The sequence below is a fragment of the Protopterus annectens genome, chromosome 1.part0, assembly GCF_019279795.1.
Source record: "Protopterus annectens isolate FY-2018-M chromosome 1.part0, PAN1.0, whole genome shotgun sequence".
NCBI classification, from domain to species: domain Eukaryota; kingdom Metazoa; phylum Chordata; order Ceratodontiformes; family Protopteridae; genus Protopterus; species Protopterus annectens.
Window position 1 is genome coordinate 493,014,387 of NC_056725.1, and position 23,136 is coordinate 493,037,522.

Here is a 23,136-nt window from a genome sequence, read left to right on the forward strand (position 1 = left end):
GACTTCCAAAAATCTAACCAAAGTCACACTCCGACAACTACCTCAGGTGCTCCCTTTTAAATGGACATCCAAACTGAAGAGAACCACTTCTTTTGCTTTGCCTCTGCCTTCAATTACTACTTCTCAAACCAAAGTCCAAGACATCCTAAAAATAACACAGAAGTTCATGGCTTTTATGAAATCTAGTGAGCCCTCTCATACTTCTGCTACTGAGGTGTCCCCATCCAAAAGAAGCAGGGAGGTGGCTTTTCAGGAAGATGCAGATTTATTCCTGAAAATGAGGAATTGTCTTTTTCTGGGCACTTTCCATCACAAACTAAACTTACACAGATTCAGGCTCAGATGACACCCCCCCCCCCCCCGAGGACCTTTCCTTCAAGGATACCCTGCATTAAATGAAGGAGTCTTTCAGATGGGAAAGCAAACAGTTTTCACAGGCTCAGACCCATTACAGGGAGCTGATAAGTTTGCCTTCACCTAGGCCACTGGGTCTTTTTCCCATACACGTAATTCTAGATGATGTCTTTGAAGACTTTACAGCCTAATTTGGTACCCCCTGCTCCTAGTGAAACAGACAGGTTTTACAGAGTGCTTGAATATCACTAGCACCTTTAAAAAAATCCAAAGACTGACTCTTCTTTAGTCTCCACTGAATCCACAAAAGCTGTCCCTAAGAGACCAACCAGACATCCCTTACCTAATCACAGGGAAAGCAAACAATTAGACAGATCTGGGGAAAAAAAGCTTACATCTCTGCCACCCTGGCAGTGAGAGCTTTGCTAAAGTACCTTGAATCTGTCCTGGACAAAATTCTAACTAAGGTGGGCACTACTGTGGATATAACCTTATTAAAGGACATTCAGGAGACAGCTAGGGAAGATTTACAAGTCTCCAGACACTCCCTAAAGTGTGGCTGCGATGCCTTAGCTGCTTCATGCTGATTAGCTACCACAGGTTCCATCATCCGCAGACATGCATGGCTAAGGACCCAGTCCCTGTCAGATCAGGTAAGGCTGAACTACTAGATGCTCCACTAGACAAGGAACTCCTTTTTAGTCCTCCAGCTGATCAAGTTTTTGAGAAGGTGGATAATAAAGCAAATAAAAACTCTGAAGGAATTTTATCTGTCTGTAACACCGAGGTATAGTAGGAATTGCCCTTCAAAACCTTGACCTTTTCCTCCTAGACAAGACAAAGGGAGGCCTTACTGTGGCAAAAGACCCAAACAATCCAGGAGATGGCAACAGGAGCAATCACACATAACAGGGAGCTCCAAAGTGCCACCCAGTACAGAGATCAGCTGTGACTTCATTCCCAGCCTGCCCTCCAACCCTCCTACCCACCCTCCCCTCCAATGCCAGCTTCCCATACCCCCTACTCACCGTCCCCTCCAGCGCCAGCCTCCCATATCCCCTACCCACACGCCCCTCCAATGCCAGCCTTCCATACCCCTACCCATCCACCCCACTAACCCCATCCTCCCTTGATAGGCATCTGACCAGTCTGCTTCCAAAGCAACTCATCCCAGCAAAGGAATTCTAGTGTATACTGGGGTAAATGGAATCCTGCATTCTCATGATCCTACTTGCAAAATTATGCATGAGAAAAGCTTCAGTAGTTCCTGAAAAGTGCTTGGGAACAGTATTCCCAACCTCTGGAAACCTTACTGCCACTCCTTCTATGCCTGAAAAAGGAGCCCTTATGGTGGAAGAACACCATTCAGCAGAACACAGGAGAGAATCTCTCTTTACCAGATGGAGACAAGACATCACCACAGACACTTCAAACGTAGTTTGGTGGGCCCACTTAGATTCTCTGAAAATCTAGAGCATTTGTTCTCCTCAGAAGAGAAAACCGCATGTACCTGGCCATAAATGCTTTTCAGCAGAACTTAAGCTCAAGTACCCTCCAGATCTGGACAGACAACACCACAGTGATGTGGTACATAAATAAGCATAGGGGAACTCTGTCCTATACTCTGTTCAGCCTTTCAAGGAAGATTTGGATGCTGGCTCAAGAAATGGGGCTTGAACATCATAGCTGCTTATATTTCTGGTCAGAACAATACCTTGGCAGATTCTCTAATCAGAACTCTTAATAGATCCCAGCAAATGGATGCTGAAGATAAAGGTCTTCCTGGACCTAAATGTACAGTGGTGGCTCCCCTAAATAGACCTGTTTGCCTCTCACATAAACAAACAACTACAGAAGTTCTACTCCGGAACTCATCAGACAGGAACTTTGAAAATAAATGCTTTCTCTTTCATATGGATAGACTGGTTCCTGTATGTATCCATGCCCTTACCTCTGATCCCCAGGGTATTGACAAATATCAGGGCAGTCAGACCCAGCATGATCCTAGTCTCTACTTCTGGCTGAGACAACACTGGTTCTCCCTCCTCCTGACACTTAGCAAGGGGAGATTCCACACCCTATCACAGAAAGTAGCTCTCCTCAGCCAAGCCAAGAAATCTGTTTTCCACACCCACCTAGCCACCCTCAGGTCAACATCCTGTAGGATTAGGTTTTGACATTGAGGAATGCATCCTATTCCAAAGGTGTGCTTTTCATTGTAAGGAACACAAAGAAACCCAATATCATGAAGTCATATCTGGTAAAATGGAAAAGATGTTCCACCTGGTGTCACAGCAAGAACACCAACCCTTCTCAGATAGGCATTATCTCAGTCTTGCAATGCCTATCAGACCTGTTTAGACAGGGACTTTCCTATTGCAGCATTAAAGTTCATGCATCTCCCCTAATCATCTTACATACACTCAACCAATAACTGCCCACAAGCTAATCTATCAGCCAGACAGCTACCCATCCCTTCTTAACATCCTGATCGGCTATGCCCCTACCAGATACCTGTGATCCACACTCAATCACTTCTAATGTCAATTAAATCTTTTAAAATGACTGGTGACTCTCTATATGCCGTCTATGTCTCTAAACTGTAGAACTCTTTACTCCTCCACTTAAAACAAATGCCCACTGTTCAAACGTCACACTGTCTTAAAGCTCACCTAAATTAGATGTGACCTTGCTTTTGCCATGCACCAGACTGAATAATAATTATACGTACAAAACTTTAAACCAAAGTGAAATGCAAACAAAGTAACACCAACAAATACCACTTGTGAGCAATAGAAGACAGACAGAAAAGCATTCATTATGTTGTCCTTTGTTTAAGAAATTTACTTTTTCAGTTTTAGAAAAAGTTAATGACACATTGTTTAATGGAGATTTTAAAACATTTTTAGAATGTGGAGAAGCCATTTGGCAAATCCGGTTAAAGGCTGATCATTTACCAGGGCTGAATGACACCATTCATATTAAATGTTTTTTATTAGCACAGAGATTTTAAACATTGATTAGTGGTGTATTTTCAGTATCTTATAAGTATGTTTTTAGGTTATAAGTTAATATGTATATATATATATATATATATATATATATATATATATATATATATATATATATATATATATATATATATATATATACCTTTACATTCATTGTGTTATTTAATTGCTATTTTTATACTATTAATTAGATGAAATTGTGAACACAGCTTCATTGGTAGGCTGTTGCATGTGACTTTTTCTATTTAAGTCATGTAATTTGTTTTGGGTGCTTTTCTGAAGAAGTTCAGTTGGAATAAACAGAACGAAAACGTTAAATATACAGATTGGGCTGTCTGTCTTCTATTGGTCACAAGTGGTATTTGTTGGTGTTACTTAATAATTATATGTATATATACTTGTATCTCCCAAACACTGTATTCTGCACCATTTTATACCTCTTCTGTCCCTAGAGGCCTGCCTGACTCCTGTTAAACTATCATTTTCACTATCCCACTTCTACCCCATCTAACTTCTCATTATATGTCTGTTTTTCCTTCAAAATATGTTAGATGGTCTTTTCCTCCTAACTTGCCTACCCTTTCTGATATTTCTCTTTACACTTTGCTCCTTATTCTCCTTTAATACATTTCTGTTTGTACCTTTCTCTTAGTTCTTCTTTAATACATTTTATGTAGTATCTGTTATGTAACCACACTGTGCTGAATTATCTGATGTATGTTTTAATGCAATTGTATATTGTTTTTGTTGTGTCATATATGCTGCTATTTTATTCAATATGTAAATAGGTAAATGTTCATACCTTCAACATGGATTTTTTTCTCCCCAGCCCTGTGCTGAAAATGGGTATGCTTGTCATCCCAACAAGACCATCCCGGTAGACAAATGCTAAATAAAATAAATACAAATATTAGCTTGCATGTATAGTGCTCCACCTATCTTCTCACACCCCCACATGAAACTTTTCCTAAAAGAGTGATTCACGTGAGACCACCCAGAAGGAGCCCCATTCCTGCATGGGCTCTAAGTCATGTCTTGGAAGAACTAACTTTGCCCTCCTTTGACCCTACTGCCACTGCCTCTCTAAAAGTGTTCATCTGGAAGACCATGTTTCTTCTAGTTGTCATATCAGCTAGGAGAGTTTCAGAGCTACAAGCCCTCATGTATAAAGAACTTTTTAGTGTCTTACACAGGGATAGGGTATCCATCATAACAAACCCACCCTTTATGCCTAAGGGGTTATCAGAACTTAGCCTAAACCAGGCTATCCAACTACCAATCTTCTTCCCAAATCCAGAGAACAGGGCAGAGCAAGTCCTTCATTACCTGGATGTGCCCAGGCAGATCAGGTACTACTATCTAGACAGGGACAGAGCAGAGCAGTTACTGGTGGCTTTTGCACAGGGTAAGCAGGGCAATCCTGTCTCCAAACAAACCATTTCAAAATGGATAGCAAATTGCATTTAGTTCTTTTACCATGGAAGCATTCTAACTGAGCATATTAAAGCCTATTCTACCAGGCATGGGGCAACTACCATTGCTGTCTTTAATGTAGTCCCGACCCACGCCACCTGGAGGCAGCTACTTGGAACTCAGTGCACACCTTTACAAAACACTATAACCTAGACAATGTCTCCAGGGCTAAAACAGGTTTCTCTACTGCTGTCCTGCAAAACCTTATTGCCTATGGTCATACAGATGACCCACCACCCACCTGGTAGCATTGGGAATCCTCCCAAGAATCAGTACTGAACACTGACTATGAAGAACATACTACAGTGGTGTCCAACTTACCATAATTACAGATATTTGAGTAGATAAGGGTTGTAGTAAATATTCCCACCATCCAGCCATTCTTTTCTGCTTCCTGCTTGTCTCCCCGTTGCTGAGTGCAAGGGGTAGAGGAGGAGTTCCCTGCAAATAGTCCTCTTATTGTCATCATTCCCTCTGCCTCCTGTGATCTTTCTTTTTCTCACACAAATTCAGCAACTGTGAGGCAGTGCTATCTTCAGACATCAGATGGCTTGTTTACTGCTTAGAAAGGTCTGAAGATGGTGCTGACAGACATCCTTCTTGTACCCTAATATCCAGATGTTGGTCATCCATCAGCTAGGGATGATGCAAAGACTCTGGAAGATGGGCCAGTTGCAGGCTTCAGCATGGCAGGAAGGCCCAAGAATCAGTACTGCAACACTGATCTACACTAACATCAACTATTATGGTAAGTGGGATACAACTGTACTTTACAGTAAGTTCCTATGACAGCTGCATCCCCCCTACTTGTAACGAACCTTTCACCTGCTGCAACAGTCATTCTTCAGTGTAGTAGGACGTCTGAGCATTCTTTCAGCCTGTTTCCTTTCAGTGCAGTTGCTTAAGTGATTCCCAGTACTGTTTGCATGGACCGATAGGTACCTCTTGTACAGTGCTGCTTAATTGTTTTAAGGACTGCTAGATGAGTGACATTACATATGACCCTAAATGTGAATTATGGCAACAGAAAGGGAATGGTGTTTGACTAAAAAGTCACAGTCAGACAGCAGGAGAATAAAGAATGCACTTTAAAAAAGGGAATAAATAAAATGAAATAATGTATGTTTTTGTCTATAGTACATGTTGTACAGTTTGTATAGTATAAACACATACAAATATTTCAGGCATGAGCAGTAATGCTCTTCTAGCTCACCAGAATACCACAACAGTTATTCTCATAATAGTCTCCAGGGTGTTCTTAAAAATATCTAAACAAGTGTTTGCTTTAATGCAATTTGATAGTCTATTCCATGCATCAGATACTCTGTCAGAGAATCAGTTAATACATCTCTCATTTCTGTATAACAGATTCATAGGTGTGCACTAGGCTAATGACCACTGGGGCCTGTTTAATCCTAGTCCTGCATCAATGCAGTAATCATATGCATAGGTTGTCTGTTGAGTCCCTTACTTTTTTGATATCCACAAGCACTTCCAGAGGTAGTTGTCTCTAAGTGTCATATATACCTCTTATTTTAAATATCTATATGAGACACTTTACAGGTTCAGATATTTTAGTCGTTCATAATAATTTAAACTTTTACATCCATGGTAGCCCTTGGTATATTTCCACTGTACTCTTTCCAGTTTACTCATGTCTGTTTTCTTCTAAGGTTTCCATATTGTTATTCCATGCACAAGTTTGAGTGTAATGTAACAAACAAACAATGATTTCATCATTTCTGATTTCCTAGAGTTTATACATCTTTTTATACAAGCTATAGTTGTATAACTATCATTAATCAATTTGATGGTATGATTAAAAAAAAAACTCAAAGCTTGATTGACTCATATACCCAGGTACTTAAATGAATCTACAGTTTCAATCACTGTGTGCTGTATTAAATATTCACCTTTCAGTCTATGTCTCTCAAATCTCATATGCTTAGTTATCGATGTATTTATCAGCATATTGGTCTCTTGTGCCCAAAAGGTCAATTTAGTAAAGTTCAGTTGCAGACATGTTCTGTCTGTAACACGTAATCAGTTTTATCTATTTTCAAGGCATCTACATATTGACTATAGAACGCCACAGATGAAAAAGTTAGATCTGAAACAAGTATGGGCCTAGGACAGGGCCCTGTGGGACTCCCTGACTCTAACCTTGATTTTCACCTGTCCGTTTGTTGTATGATTCATGCACTGTTCTGTTTGTAAGCCCTATAGCCATCCCTCTTATCGAGCTTACATCAGTACCTAGTTGTTCTAATTTATCGATCAGTGTTTTGTGCATGACCCTACCAAGTGCTGAAGTTAAGTTTAGATAAATTGCACACAGTACAATGATTTATTGTTACAGAACATCATGTTACAGGTGGTTATAGATCTATTTTCAAGATATGCATACTGATTTATGGTTTCAAGTCCCAACCTTTCCAGCTCTGACAACATTTTATCCAAAATAGCCTTCTTCATTTTTTCAGAACATGAAAATAAAGTTATGTGCCTGTATTACTCTGTGCTCGTCTTACTCCCTTTTCTCCTTAAAGATAGGTGTAACAAGTGCATGTCTTCAATCTTAAGGAATCTCCCCATATTCAGATGACCTAGTGAATTACAGATATAATGGTATGTTAGTTTCATGCCAAATTGTTCTCAGTCATTATTACTAATTATGTCTCCTCCCTTTGCTTTGTTTGGGCCCAGTTTGCATAGTTCTTTTCAATATAATCTTATTTGATTTCAGTATCTGAGGTTACCTGGATGTTAACACCAAATTTTATAAAAACAACTGTCGCAAGTTAAGCGCTTTTCATCCAGTAACTTACTGGACTTCTTCAGACGTTAAACAACACATTGACACTCTGTTATATATCCACAATAATTAATTAATTCATTAATATAAAACCATCCAATCAACGATCCCTATTCCTGAAACAAACATTACTTCCTATAAACTTACTTCACTGATGTTTAAAAAAACACTAAAGATTATTTAAATCATTCAAACTCATCATAGTCAATTAATTTTGTTAAAAAACTTGACTTATAAAATTCATAAATAAGTCACGCATCACAATCAGTGTTAATTAAATTAGATGTGTTTAAGAGTATTAAAAATACTTTAAAAACTGTTTTAAAAAAGTCAGACTTTAAACAATGTTAAATAAGTATTTTAAATAAATATCAAATAGTATGATATTAAACTTACTTGTGTATTTTGACATTTTAGTCATTCAAACATTTATACATTTCCCTACAAAGTAAATACATACAAGTAATAACTACCATCAAATACCCCCGAAAAAACCCAAGCATCAACAAATAGATGTTTTCAACTATTATTTAGTTCACTATTTGTTATACTTTATACTTCATCTACCCTATCCTCACCTATATAGGCCCCTCAATTTTAATACACTGAAAATGGACAACATTTCATTTAATCCAGGCCCCTTGCTAGCATCTAGTTGTAGTTGCCAAAGTAATTCCTGTTTTTGTAATAGTAAACTCACAATGGGGTGTGTATCATCCCCTAAATCCTTTTGGATAACCCTGAAATTAAAGGTGTGTCCTTTATTCACATTAGAATAGAAAACTTAGAGAGAGTGTATGAACATACCTGCAGTATTCATAAAACGTTGTCCCCTGATGGCTACACAAATCAAACTCCACACTGGTAAAGCTCATTGGAAATCCACAAGCCACTGATGCTACTCCTCTAGTAAGGAAATGCAGCCACGATCCAAGTACGAGTAAAAACACAGCTTTATTCGATAAAAACAAGAGTGAGCGCTTTCGCCAAACTGGCTTCTTCAGACTATACAGCTCATACTCCATGAATGCAGTTTAAATAGACCACCAATGATTGGTCTAAGGCATCAATTAAACAATTATTGATAAAATTGTAATTAATTGCTCAAATACAAAATACTTAAAGCCATATAGAATTCAGAGCATTCATTTCATAAAATTTAAAACAATTAAAGAAAATAAAATGTACAATATATATATATATTAAGGAAAACCATCTTAATACACATGCTATCATACTTATGGTAGCTAAACTTAAACAGTCCTTTGGGTCATTTAGGTCTAAAAATCCTTCTGTTTTTTAGTACAGGTTTGATTTGCACCCTGTCATTCAAACCTGGCGGCTCATCTGCTCTCATTCTTATTATCCATCTAAGCTCACATTCTAGGGTTTGATTAATAATGTCACCCCCTCTGTAACTGATAGATAAATATTGTATAACACTAAAATAAAAAATATGACCTGGACCTGCTGCTCTACAATGTCTAGCTAGGGCATTTACCTCTGACCCTATTCTAATCTGATAGTTATGCTCCCTAATGCGATCTTTAAGGGTCCTATTAGTTTTCCCTATGTAGAAGGAAGGACATGCTCCACATCTTGCAATATAAACCACATTTTTACTGTTGCAGTTAGTATCAGTATTAAAGTGAAACTTGTACCCAGAAACTGGATGTATAAATATTAAATCTTTATTAATAAAATCACAATGGTTACACCTACCACAAGGCATGGTGTTTCTATCTGGTCTAAACTCCTTTTGTTTGAGGCTTGAATTCTTTGGTTTGCACAACAATCTCTTTAAATTAGGTTTATTTTTAAAAGTAATTCTCGGACTTGGTCCTGCTATTTCACCTATCGCACTATCTGACAATAATATGCCCCAGTGTTTATTGAGCATGTCCCTGACTGCCTTAGTGTCTCTTGTATATGACATAATCGGTCTCACCCCTCCCATGTGGGGGGGTGTACATGTCTCAGGGGTTGAAGTTTGCTCTGCAAAGTACGGTTTGGCTCTGGTGGTACGCAAACTATTCACCTCCAGGATAACCATCTCAATCAACCTTTCATCATAGCCCCTATCAATAAACCTACACCTCAGCTCTTCCACTTCCCTTTCATAGCCATCATCTAAAGGGTTGTATCGGGAGGCTCTCATGAACTGACCTTTCAGTATGTTATGAAAAATATGGTTGGGGTGCATGCTGCCTCTGTGTAGTAGTGTATTCCTATGACATAACTTCCTATGAATCGTGGTATTAAGCAACCCATTTTCAAGTTTAAACACTTCTACATCTAGGTATGAAATTCTAGTGTCCGAATAATTCAAAGTAAACCTCAAAAAAATCAGTAGAGATATTCATATATTGGACAAAACTTCTCAGCATTTCCACATCCCCTAGCCAAATAAAGAAAAGGTCATCCACAAATCTACGATACAACCCTACAAATTCCTTGAAAGGGGCATAATTGGACAAAAATTGCTCTTCCCATGCTGCCATTACTAGGTTGGCGTAGCTATTGGCACAAGATGTGCCCATAGCCACGCCATCCCTTTGGAGGTAAACATCCTCCCCAAAAATAAAAACATTGTTGTGAAGTATTGTTTCCAAATACAATGTAAGTAGATCTATTCTTTTTGCCGAGAAATCTGAGTGGAGGCGTAGGTAAGTCTGTCTATAATGGACCCCTATATCATTAGGTATCACTGTAAATAGACTAACTACATCTAAAGTAACTAATAAGTAGTGTGTTTCATCATTCAAATCACTAATATAAGTGTATAAATCAAGCAAGAATTGCTTGCTATCCTTTAATATGCTTTTGTTAGTATCCACTAAAGGTCTTAGAGCCATTTCTGTATAGACTGATAATGGTTCTGTTACCCACCCTTGGCCTGCTACAATGGGTCTCATAGGTGGGTTACTCCGGGACTTGTGTATCTTGGGTAGTCCCTGTATTACCGGTATCACTGGGTTATCTACTTTGAAATATTTATATAACTCATCGGTAATGCTGGCTGACATAATCAGATCATCTAGTGTATAGTATACATCAAAAACTTTCTGTTTTACTGTTGCTATGTCTATCTTATGGTAAAATTTATCATCACTTAGAAGGCGTACCATTTTCTCATTATAGTCAACTAAATCCATCAGTACAACAGGTCCTCCCTTGTCAGCCGGTCTAATGACTAACTGTGGATCTTTCTTCAAATCATTAAGTGCAGATCTTTGTTTATGATTCAAATTCTGACCGTGGCTCTTATACGTGTAGTTCTGAAAATGATGGTGTATATCTTTTTCTAGTACTTTACCAAAGACATCTATCACTGGATGTAACTGTGGTATATATGTACTACTAGGACGAAACCGGGGTGGCTGATTACAGTCACTACTTGACCCATAGTCTAATTGTAGTTGTAACTTCCTTGTAAACATCCTGGTATCAAGGACTAAGTCAACCTCATCGTCCCTACTCGAGGGTATGAAATTTAGGCCCTTATTGAGCACCTGTTGTTCAAATATACTCAGAATCCTACTAGACAAATTAACTATTAGTGAGGGACCCTCTCCCACATCTTCTTCAGGGTGGGTCCATTGTGATCTTCTATCAACCCCTTTCTCTTGTGTCTGCCCCTGCTGGCAGAGCGTCTTCTCTCTAGATACTGGCCTTGAACTATCGGGAAAGGGGTATTTGTGTTACCCACTATTGGGACCTTTGGTCTAACTACGACCTCCTTATAGTTCTGTGCAGCCTGGGTACTTAAAGCTGGTTCATTATTATCTTCCTGTTGTCCTTGTAATATAACCGGGCTATTCACAGTCTCATTCTCTATTAACATATCACCTTTCTCTTTAGAGAGTGTATTTATCATTTCTACAGATGCCATTTGCATCTCAATGTTATTTTTATTTATACTATTTTCACCAGTCACCTGAGTAGGACCACTGGTGAAAGGATTAGGGCATGTTACAGCATTCTCTAATGGTTTCCGTACAAAGGCTCTGGTAGTAGATGAAACATTATTACGTGAATAGCTAGATACAGTCGCACTAGTACTATTAGGCTGTTCTTTAGGCCACATAAACACTTGGCTGTTTCTGAAATCTCTAACATCTCTAGTAATTTTAACTTTCTTTTGCTCTACTAAACGTTTTTCAAAAAGCAACACATCATCAAGTACTCGTTCCAATCTATTGCACAAACCAACATTTATACATTTCATATTTAAGCCCTCAAAACCTTTATTAACCAAATCTTTTAACATCATCTCCTCTGGAGTATGATACTCAATGAGCAAACGCATATAATTATAACTAAGTTCCATATTTAATTGTTGCCATTTAAAAAGCAGATCAGGGAACCTATTCCCCGAAGTGGGCATTTTTAAAATGCGTAGCCCACGAGGTATAATTTTTTTCGCTAAACAAGCCTCAAAATATTGGCGTTGTACCTGCAATTTTTTCAGTTTAATGAACATTGTCTCAAAGTCCTGCAACTCTTTAGAGAAGTTTAAAAGTCCATTTTCAGTTTCAGTAAAACCATCGGACTCGCCATCTGGAACAAAGTCCATCAGTACATTGTCACTCCCACTCAAGCAAGCTTGAAAGCGTAACACGCCCTTGCTTGCTCTGTCTCTCTCCGTACCTCCTGGTACGTAAGGTAGTTCGATATTCGAAACACTTGTATTGGCCATCCTCTTGTGTTGCTGCACCAAAGAAAAACACAACGAATAACACACCAAAAGGCAGCACAGCACACTAACAGAGACCGGGGACAGCGTAACCAAATAAAAATAAATAAGAACAGTCACCATAAAACGGTGTCCCCTGATGGCTACACAAATCAAACTCCACACTGGTAAAGCTCACTGGAAATCCACAAGCCACTGATGCTACTCCTCTAGTAAGGAAATGCAGCCACGATCCAAGTACGAGTAAAAACACAGCTTTATTCGATAAAAACAAGAGTGAGCGCTTTCGCCAAACTGGCTTCTTCAGACTATACAGCTCATACTCCATGAATGCAGTTTAAATAGACCACCAATGATTGGTCTAAGGCATCAATTAAACAATTATTGATAAAATTGTAATTAATTGCTCAAATACAAAATACTTAAAGCCATATAGAATTCAGAGCATTCATTTCATAAAATTTAAAACAATTAAAGAAAATAAAATTTACAATATATATATATATTAAGGAAAACCATCTTAATACACATGCTATCATACTTATGGTAGCTAAACTTAAACAGTCCTTTGGGTCATAGGGGATGCGGAAATGCTGAGAAGTTTTGTCGACTATATGAATACCTCTACTGATTTTTTGAGGTTTACTTTGAATTATTCGGACACTAGAATTTCATACCTAGATGTAGAAGTGTTTAAACTTGAAAATGGGTTGCTTAATACCACAATTCATAGGAAGTTATGTCATAGGAATACACTACTACACAGAGGCAGCATGCACCCCAACCATATTTTTCATAACATACTGAAAGGTCAGTTCATGAGAGCCTCCCGATACAACCCTTTAGATGATGGCTATGAAAGGGAAGTGGAAGAGCTGAGGTGTAGGTTTATTGATAGGGGCTATGATGAAAGGTTGATTGAGATGGTTATCCTGGAGGTGAATAGTTTGCGTACCACCAGAGCCAAACCGTACTTTGCAGAGCAAACTTCAACCCCTGAGACATGTACACCCCCCCACATGGGAGGGGTGAGACCGATTATGTCATATACAAGAGACACTAAGGCAGTCAGGGACATGCTCAATAAACACTGGGGCATATTATTGTCAGATAGTGCGATAGGTGAAATAGCAGGACCAAGTCCGAGAATTACTTTTAAAAATAAACCTAATTTAAAGAGATTGTTGTGCAAACCAAAGAATTCAAGCCTCAAACAAAAGGAGTTTAGACCAGATAGAAACACCATGCCTTGTGGTAGGTGTAACCATTGTGATTTTATTAATAAAGATTTAATATTTATACATCCAGTTTCTGGGTACAAGTTTCACTTTAATACTGATACTAACTGCAACAGTAAAAATGTGGTTTATATTGCAAGATGTGGAGCATGTCCTTCCTTCTACATAGGGAAAACTAATAGGACCCTTAAAGATCGCATTAGGGAGCATAACTATCAGATTAGAATAGGGTCAGAGGTAAATGCCCTAGCTAGACATTGTAGAGTAGCAGGTCCAGGTCATACTTTTTATTTTAGTGTTATACAATATTTATCCATCAGTCACAGAGGGGGTGATATTATTAATCAAACCCTAGAATGTGAGCTTAGATGGATAATAAGAATGAGAGCAGATGAGCCGCCAGGTTTGAATGACAGGGTGCAAATCAAACCTGTACTAAAAAATAGAAGGATCTTTAGACCTAAATGACCCAAAGGACTGTAAGTTTAGCTACCATAAGTATGATAGCATGTGTATTAAGATGGTTTTCCTTAATATATATATATATATATATTGTACATTTTATTTTCTTTAATTGTTTTAAATTTTATGAAATGAATGCTCTGAATTCTATATGGCTTTAAGTATTTTGTATTTGAGCAATTAATTACACATTTTATTGATAATTGTTTAATTGATGTCTTAGACCAATCATTGGTGGTCTATTTAAACTGCATTCATGGAGTATGAGCTGTATAGTCTGAAGAAGCCAGTTTGGCGAAAGCGCTCACTCTTGTTTTTATCGAATAAAGCTGTGTTTTTACTCGTACTTGGATCGGTGGCTGCATTTCCTTACCAGAGGAGTAGCATCAGTGGCTTGTGGATTTCTAATGAGCTTTACTAGTGTGGAGTTTGATTTGTGTAGCCATTAGGGGACAACGTTTTATGGTGACTGTTCTTATTTATTTTTATTTGGTTACGCTGTCCCCGGTCTCTGTTAGTGTGCTGTGCTGCCTTTTGGTGTGTTATACCTGCAGTATTGCAAAGGCTAGAAATGATAACGCTCTAGCAAGACATTCTAATGTGAATAAGTCAAGTTTTTTAACAAAATTAATTGACTATGATGAGTTTGAATGATTTAAATAATTTTTAGTGTTTTTTAAACATCAGTGAAGTAAGTTTATAGGAAGTAATGTTTGTTTCAGGAATAGGGATCGTTAATTGGATGGTTTTATATTAATGAATTAATTAATTATTGTGGATATATAACAGAGTGTCAATGTGTTGTTTAACGTCTGAAGAAGTCCAGTAAGTTACTGGACGAAAAGTGCTCAACTTGTGACAGTTGTTTTTATTAAATTTGGTGTTCACAGCTACTACAGTGTGCCTTTTGTCATTTTACTGAGTGTCACCCCCTTTTTTGTAGTCAAACTGCTTTTGCATAAGATTTTGTAAATATATTTATAATCTGTTGTGTCTGAGAATAAATTTTAGAATCTACATAGTTTATTAATTTGTATGTTTTTACTCCTACCACATCTTGTGTATCTATAAAATGTTTTCCTATGATGCTCAATATCTTTATATACATTAGAATATTATATCTCTAAAATAGCAGAAAGAATTCTAGGAACTAAGCCAACATGGGAACAGAGAAAGGAGATTCTGATGATCGGGATGACTGCAATTAGGGATATAGACAATAGGCAAGAGGGGGCTGGAATTTATTGGAGAAAACTAGCAAAGGAACCAAGGTAGTTGGAGAAAATAACTAGAGACAGAAAGCTGATAGAATGGGAAGATGCCAACAATTTATTTGGACTGCAGGTTACAGATTGCCTTCCCTATCAAGGATTGATATCAAGAGTATAGGCAAAGAGAAAGAAATAGGGGGTCCTTAATGAAAGACCAGCACTGGTAGAATTTTTAGTAGAATCCAGAACAGAAGCTGCCATTAAAAAAGGAACAATTAGTAAAGCATATAACATATTGCATGATCACTGTAAGAGTCAATCAGAGGAGGTTAGAAAGGATTGGGAAGATAGATTGGATAAGCAATTCACAAAGAAACAATGGGAGAATATATGTATGTCTCCCAAATATGCAACAAAATCTAGAAGATTTAGGATTTTTGCTTGGAAATGTTTACGTAGATACTTTTATACCCCAAGTAGACTCGAGAATTTTTCCTCAGGTAAACAGCAACTATTGGAGGTGTGATGGGGAAGAAAGAGGTGATTGGGGACATATTTTCTGGGAGTGTGCTGAGTTGGAGGACTTTAAGGATTCCCTGCGGGATGCACTGTGTGAGATGATGGGTGGGCAGATTGGTGTGACAAGGGAGATGATTTTTCAGAGCTATGAAACATAATCAGAATTGCCTAGACATAGTAAAGCCTTGCTGTGTCTAATTATGGTGGCTGCCAAAAAAAGCAATTACTAGAAAATGGAAACCAAAATCGCAATAAACTATACTAGAAGTAGTGAATATAATAATAGAGATAAAACAACTGGAATTGGGATCTTTAGAAAAGGGTAGGAGCAAACTACATAGGAAAACATGGAAATTGTGGGAACAATACATACAGGGGAGGAATGAGGTTTGAAAGAAGGCAGGACTTAATGAACTATGTAATGTTTGACTGAAATGATTGGGTAGATTATGAGTAATGTATAATGTTTGCAACTGGGACTGTGTCGGTATGGTCTGTGATGTTAAATGCTTGCAATAAGGATAGTGTTGGTGTGATTTGCTTTCATTTATATAAATGTATGATTGCCTATGTCATAAGTGATGCTTTAATAAAGATGTTTTTTGTTTAAAAAATGGCAGGAATTACATAATTTATGTAATGTTGCTTAGGTTATATGATATATAGCAATATATGTTAAGTATAATGTTTGTAAATGTGAACGTGTTAATACAGTTTGATTACTTTTATGTAAATGTAAATATGCCTATGTCACAAGTGATAATTCAATAAAGGTGTTTAAAAATATATTTATATAGATTTTTTTCAATTTTTTTCTTGATCTTGTCTCACGCTGTTTAATTTGTTTGCCCAGCTTGTTTGTTTCAGTTTTCAAAGTTATAGTTATGCATAGCTTCTGTATGCTGTACTGTGAGTCATAATCAACCTGGATTCTGTTGTAGCTTTAAATTATTAGTTTACCAGGTATGCCAAGAAAGTAGAAACAGCTTAACCAAGCATTTTATAGTGGTACAACTACTGCTTACTGTAGTATGTATACAATGTCAGAATTGTCTGATAGCAGTAAAGACTGATTATTCCTCCAAGTTAAATGCCACCCTGACTTTAGTGAAATGATTTATTCTGGTGTCTTTGGGAGAATCTCAGCCACATCTTTTCTAATGCTTGATGTATTTTGTCTTTAACAGCATCAGGCATACGAGTTTCAGTTTGGAGCTGCATACGCGTGGATGATGTGTGTCTTCACCGTTGTCATGACGTACAGCATCACATGTCCCATCATAGTGCCATTCGGTAAGCAGTGCACTGCCACATTGTCTGGGAATAAGCTGATCTGTGAGATCAGTATTAAACGAACATATTGGGTATATTTACTTTTTTAATAACGTTTGAAAAAGTGACTTGTTTCTTTCACACGTTAGTGGTATCGAGTGCTCTGAACCAGATCAACAGCAGCATGAACTCTTAATAGAGCACCAATTTGCCTTTTAAGGAGGAAATGTGGTAAAATGCTGCTGAGATGAACAATACTCAGACGCAGAAGGTTGTTTCAAAAGTAAACGTTGTCCACCCCACAACATTTCATACAGCAGACTATATTCGTCTGACATTCTGGCAATAAGGTGTTACAGTCTGAAAGGCATTTGCCAAGGCTTTACGAACATACGATTACATTTCTTACAAAATGGGTTTCATTTTAATATAATTTGAGTCCTATTATCACAAGACCCAACATGTATTTAAATACCACAGAGAATTTTCTTCTGTAGATTTTATTTTTTTTTTTATATTTTTCAGATATTTTACAAATTGATGCACACAATATTTTAGTGTACATTATTGCATATTTTTTAATATGTTGCCAGCATATAATGGTACATCAGGTAACTATGGGTTGTAGAGAGGTCATAAATTGTAACTGATGCTGGGACACAACTATGTTCATTTCTTTTAAGTCTGCCTAAGGTGCACAGAGGTATGGATTGGCATCTAATGTAATAACAATCCGCGGAGCCATCTCTAGTCATTACAGAACCTGGAGCTACAGTGTGGCTACTACAAAGCCGAGCATTCTTAGGGTTTTTAGGGTAAGAAAAACTCTTAGGACTCTGCTCCTAATAAATTGGGGAATAAAAGATATTTTCCTAAGAACAGAGCTAGAACTGACCTACTGCAGCACTGGTACCCTGGAAAAAAGAAAGATGGATAAGTAAGAAGCCAAACTGACACTATTAACTGTTACCCAACTTAAAACTGTGCCTTTGGTGTTTGTTTGCTGATGAGCGGAAGTTAGTCAAAGGAAAAAGTAAAGTGTTTACCATAGTTGTTGTCATTTATTTTATGCCTATTAAAATCTAACTGAAGCAGCAGCATAAGTGTACAGAACATTACCTGCCCAGCCCCCCATGCAGGGGCCATCTTAGTTAGTTCTTGTTTTGAGTTATGCTTACAGGGAGTTTAACATTTTGATACTTCAACATACACACTTTATTACTTGACTACTGGAGCTTTGTCATTTCTTGGGCATAAGAAACTCTAGCCACCAAGCTATACTGTTCAGTATACTTTGGTGGACTCTTGAATCCTCCTGAATCTTGGGGGTTCCTAAAGGATCATCTAACTAATCATTGGCTGTGCTCTTGCCACTCCCCTGGATAACTACTAACCCACTTCTATTTTAGTTCTCCTCATAACTACTATCCAGTGTTGTATTATTTGTCTTGTATAAAAATCGCACAGTACTGTAAGGTGCAGTTGCTTTGTTTGTACTAATGCCTATATTGCTGTGTCAATCATATTGTATAAATGCCTGTATCGTTTGCAATCATTGTTGTTTGAAATACTGTGGAGCTTTTCTCCCCGGGTCTCCGCTGAAAACAGGCCCCTGGCCCAGTCGGTCATACCCGGCAAACAAATGTAATAAATAAAAACAAATAAATAAATATAATTTCAGCACAGTGCCAAACACTCGCAGATGTGTATGTATGTAATATATATATGTGTGTGTGTATATATATATATATATATATATATATATATATATATATATATATATATATATATATAGATACACAAACACACAGCTTACTTTATTACTTGACTAGTGGAGCGTTGTCATTTCTTGGGCATAAGAAACTCTAGCCACCTAGCTATACTGTTCAGTATACTTTGTTGGACTCTTAAATCTTCCTGAATCTTGGGGGTTCTGTTTTGTTCAGTTTTGTTTATTATTTAGTGCTGTTTTTTGGAATGAGGTTGGAGAAATTAACACCCTGCCTAGAGCAAATAATTCTTGTTCTGGACTCATTGACATGTCAGCTGTCCTGATGTGTAATGCTTCACAACAGTGTTCTCCACTGCATTTTCTAGCAGAGGACAATACTTTGCTAACCCGGTCTTACCACTGCATAATGTCATTTGTATGTCTGTCAGAACAATGAAAACAGAATTATCCTTTGTCTGATGCTTGAGTTACTTGCAGCTGTTTTTCACTGCTGCAGTTTTAATCTGCACTCTTGGAATTTGATTGTGTTCAAAAAATGTCTTTGTAAAAGTGAAGTGTAGAATTGTTTCATCTGGTATGAGACCAAAATTTGTATTTTGCAGCTTTGATTTGCAAGATAACTTTTTTTTTTCTTTCTTCCTTCAACTTTGGTTTATAACCATCTTGGAATGATAGCGATTATAGTGTTTATCCTATATGTCTCTCTTTATGTTACTGATTTTTGAGCTTCTTTAGACACCTTTATTTCATAATATAGATAACTTTGCTGTTGCAGTTGTTAAATGAGTTCTTGTTCAACATAATCCTTTTCATTTGTGTGCATCACAGGTACACTGCCGCTTAAAACAAATTTATAATTTCTTCACAGGCTAAAGTGACAAAAATATTTTATTGGTATTGCTGTAGACACTAATGCATATCACAGGCAATATAACTTATTTTATTTTATCTTTTGTTCAGTACTTTATGAGTGCCTATTATTACCATTTGATGCTTTATTTGTTGCATTGCTGCAGTGAACATGATTCTGTTAGACAAGTTTTGATAATTCAACATAAGTGTTTGCATGGGTCTCCCGTTATGTATAGAAATGAACATATTGGTATACTTAGTAAAGTGCCATAAAAGATAATCACAAAGTAGTCTTTCATGAAAAAAAATGTTTATGATTAGTTCCTTTGGAGAAATTTGACTGCGGTGGTGGTGCTGCGGTAGCGTTGTCGCCTCACAGTTAGACAATGCCCGTTCGATTCTCAGTTAGAGCATCTTCTGTGTAGCGACATGCATGAATGGGCATTCCTTCGTTGAAGGTTGTGCGTTAGGCCCGGCAAGCCAGTACGTAAAAATCTACTGCCAATCATTAGCGGACCGGACTTCCGCTGTGGCGACCCCTAACCGGGAAAAGCCAAAAGACACAAACAAACCAACTAAAATGTACAAGAAGATGAACTGCAGTGTGTACATTTCAGGGCAATTACAAAGAGCTATTTATTTGTGTTTTCTGTCCCCTGTTATACCAGTCTTTGTGGAACTCATTTCAAATTGTGTGTAGCCAGTACACCAAGATGAGATCACAAAAGGAAATGTTATTTTACATATGCAACATTGGGGTAGATATATTGTTGTTTTGCGGCTTTTTTGTTTAGGTTCAATTGCATTTGCATCTTTTTGCATTATTTTCTTGTTTAAGTTTGTGTTGATTTGAATATTTTCCAAAGCTTGATTATTTTTTTATTTAAAGTACACACTTTTATTAATTTTAATTTCTAGATTGATAGCTGAGTACTAGGCAGTCCGTCTGTAAACTATTGCAAGCCTAGCCAAAACCCCATATTTAAAAGTCCCCTTCAACCTCAGGGAGGGCAAGACAAGTCTGGCCAGGGAAGAATTTGAGATTTTCACTTCAAATCAATTCTAGGTTTACATAGAATTTGGCAAGAGAACTACATTGTTTGGCATGTAATAGAAGTTTGTTCCAGAGCTGGGGGATATGTCGGGCGTAACTTTATATTGTCAACATGTCTTATTTATCTGTTGATAACATTTTAGTTTCTTTAACTGGGTATTTGAGATACCATTTGTTCTGCAAAGGAATAGAAGGGCAAAAATGGTTGGGTCTTTCATGGCTTGAAAGACTAGATACAGATCTTGATGTAGACCGAGTGCAGAGGGAGAGAGAGCTGATACTCTGTCCTGATAACTTCTTTGGATATAGAGGAAATGCCTTTGGAAATTAGATGAGCCCAAAAGAAGGCTTTTCAAACTACTGTGGAGACATAATGGTCCAACAGTAAGGAATTATCAACAAGAGGCCTATCTCTGTTAGGACAGTGCATGATTGGAGGGGTTTTACCTATAAGATATGTGAAAATGTTTTGTTTATCAAAATGAACTACACTACATTTTGCATATTTAATTTGAGACCATTGTCCTTACATAAATTATTAAAAATGAAATAAAAACACAAACCAAGAAACAAAAAAGAAAAGTGGTAACAACAAATCACGCCAGTCTATTGTAAAATCACGAATGCTTTACTTCGTAAGCGCTTTCATGCACAACATTGAATGCACTTCTTCAGACAAAGTATTACTCTCAAAGCATGCGCATATATACACTTGCAATTAAAGTAAATTAAATAATTACCTTGTTACAATAAATTTTACCCATTTAATTAATTAATGCAAAAACTTGCATTGAGTTCAAGATATTTAAAAACAGCTCAACACATATCTTTTTTAAAAAAAGACCGGATTCAGACCACATAAATATAATTGATATAAATCTAAAATAATTTTATAGTTTTATGAAATTAATAATCAAATGTAATTTATATTATATATAAATAATGTATATGAAAAATAATCGATAATCTAGACTTAACATTTTATACCAGTGAGTGTTCAAGTTAAGAAACCTATATCCTAACAATTATAAATTAACAGACTGAACGTATTTCTCAAAAATGTTCTAATATTGTACTATTATTATTCTAATTACCTATCCAGAGCTTTTAATTTTAACAAACATTTAATGGTACACATCTCATTTATTCCTGGATATACATAAGCGTTGGTTTTGAGCTGCCACAGCAGCTCGTACTCCTCCAACTTCAAATGCCATGGTCCCCCTCTTGCATTCTTGTCGATTTTTTGGACCACTGTAAATACAAAACTATGTGTTTTATTTTCTATGACATGCTTCGCTAAAGCATTGGATTTCTACACCTTTAGAGATGGCATACACATGTTCGTATATGCGTTGCTTAAGTTGGCGTTCCGTTTTGCCCAGGTAAAATACAGGGCACATTTTACAAGTTGCAAGGTAGACAACTCCTTGAGTTTGACAATCACATTTGTCATTGATATAGTATTTAACACCCCTAATCAAAACGGTTGCACCAATTTTAATAAATTTACAATAATTACATTGATCACATTTGTGCATACCTTTATTTGCTCTGTAAGTTTTAACAGGGAACTCTAATAGGGTTTTCAAACAAGGGGGTTTCTTAAATACTGCTAATGGCTTCGATCCTAAAATGTTGGAATAATTTGGATCTGTTGAGATAAAATCCCAGTTATTGTTCAAGGTGCGTCTAAATTGCACTGCTAAATCATTGTACTGGGTAAGGAAGCTAGTACTATAATTGGCTTGATTGTTACATATACCCTTTATTGTGTTTATTTCACTATTATTATTTTCATTATCCAAAATGGAAATGTTATCTTTGCCAGTAAAGATTGGTCTCAAGGAACCTTCTTGTCGTTTTCGCTTTACTTCCCTGATGAGAGAGTGAATGAGCTTACTTGGATAGCTTCTATTCAAAAACATCTCAGTTAGTGTCCTGCTTTCTTCTTCGAATATACTGTCGTTTGAACACAACGGGAGGCATGTACAAGCTGCCCTTTCACTACCCCTTTCTTCTGAAAGTAGGGGTGGCTGCTTGAAAAATGTAAAAAGCAATTACTGTAATGTGGATTTCTGTAAATACTGGTGCAGAAACTCTGTCTATCCAAATCTTTTTGAATTTTAATATCCAAGAAATTGATGGATATTTCATCGAAATTATAAGTAAAATCGAGAAATGATGTAAAGGAATTCATTGCTTCCACTAACTTTATTGCTTCTTCATTTGTTCCTTTAATAACCATAAAGATGTCATCTTGGTATTGAGTATACCAGATGACAATATCTTTATAAAGTTGATGTGGAAACAAAAATGTTTGCTCCCAGAAAGCCATAACGGAGTTGGCAAAACTGCCACCGCATGGGGAGCCCATTGCTACACCACTCAGTTGTAGATATAAATCTGCTTTAAACATAAAAAAGTTATTACTTAATACTAGCTCA

General features: G+C 37.0%; 1 protein-coding gene across 2 annotated transcripts in view; it reads left to right on the forward strand.

Annotated features, from left to right (window-relative positions):
* Positions 1-23,136, forward strand: part of TMEM63B (transmembrane protein 63B) — a 2,399,602-nt gene that overhangs the window by 1,347,764 nt on the left and 1,028,702 nt on the right. For both annotated transcript variants that reach the window (XM_044060665.1, XM_044060674.1), the window contains one exon: positions 16,967-17,072. In XM_044060665.1, coding sequence (XP_043916600.1) covers positions 16,967-17,072 — 106 coding nt within the window. The remainder of the gene's footprint in view (positions 1-16,966; positions 17,073-23,136) is intronic.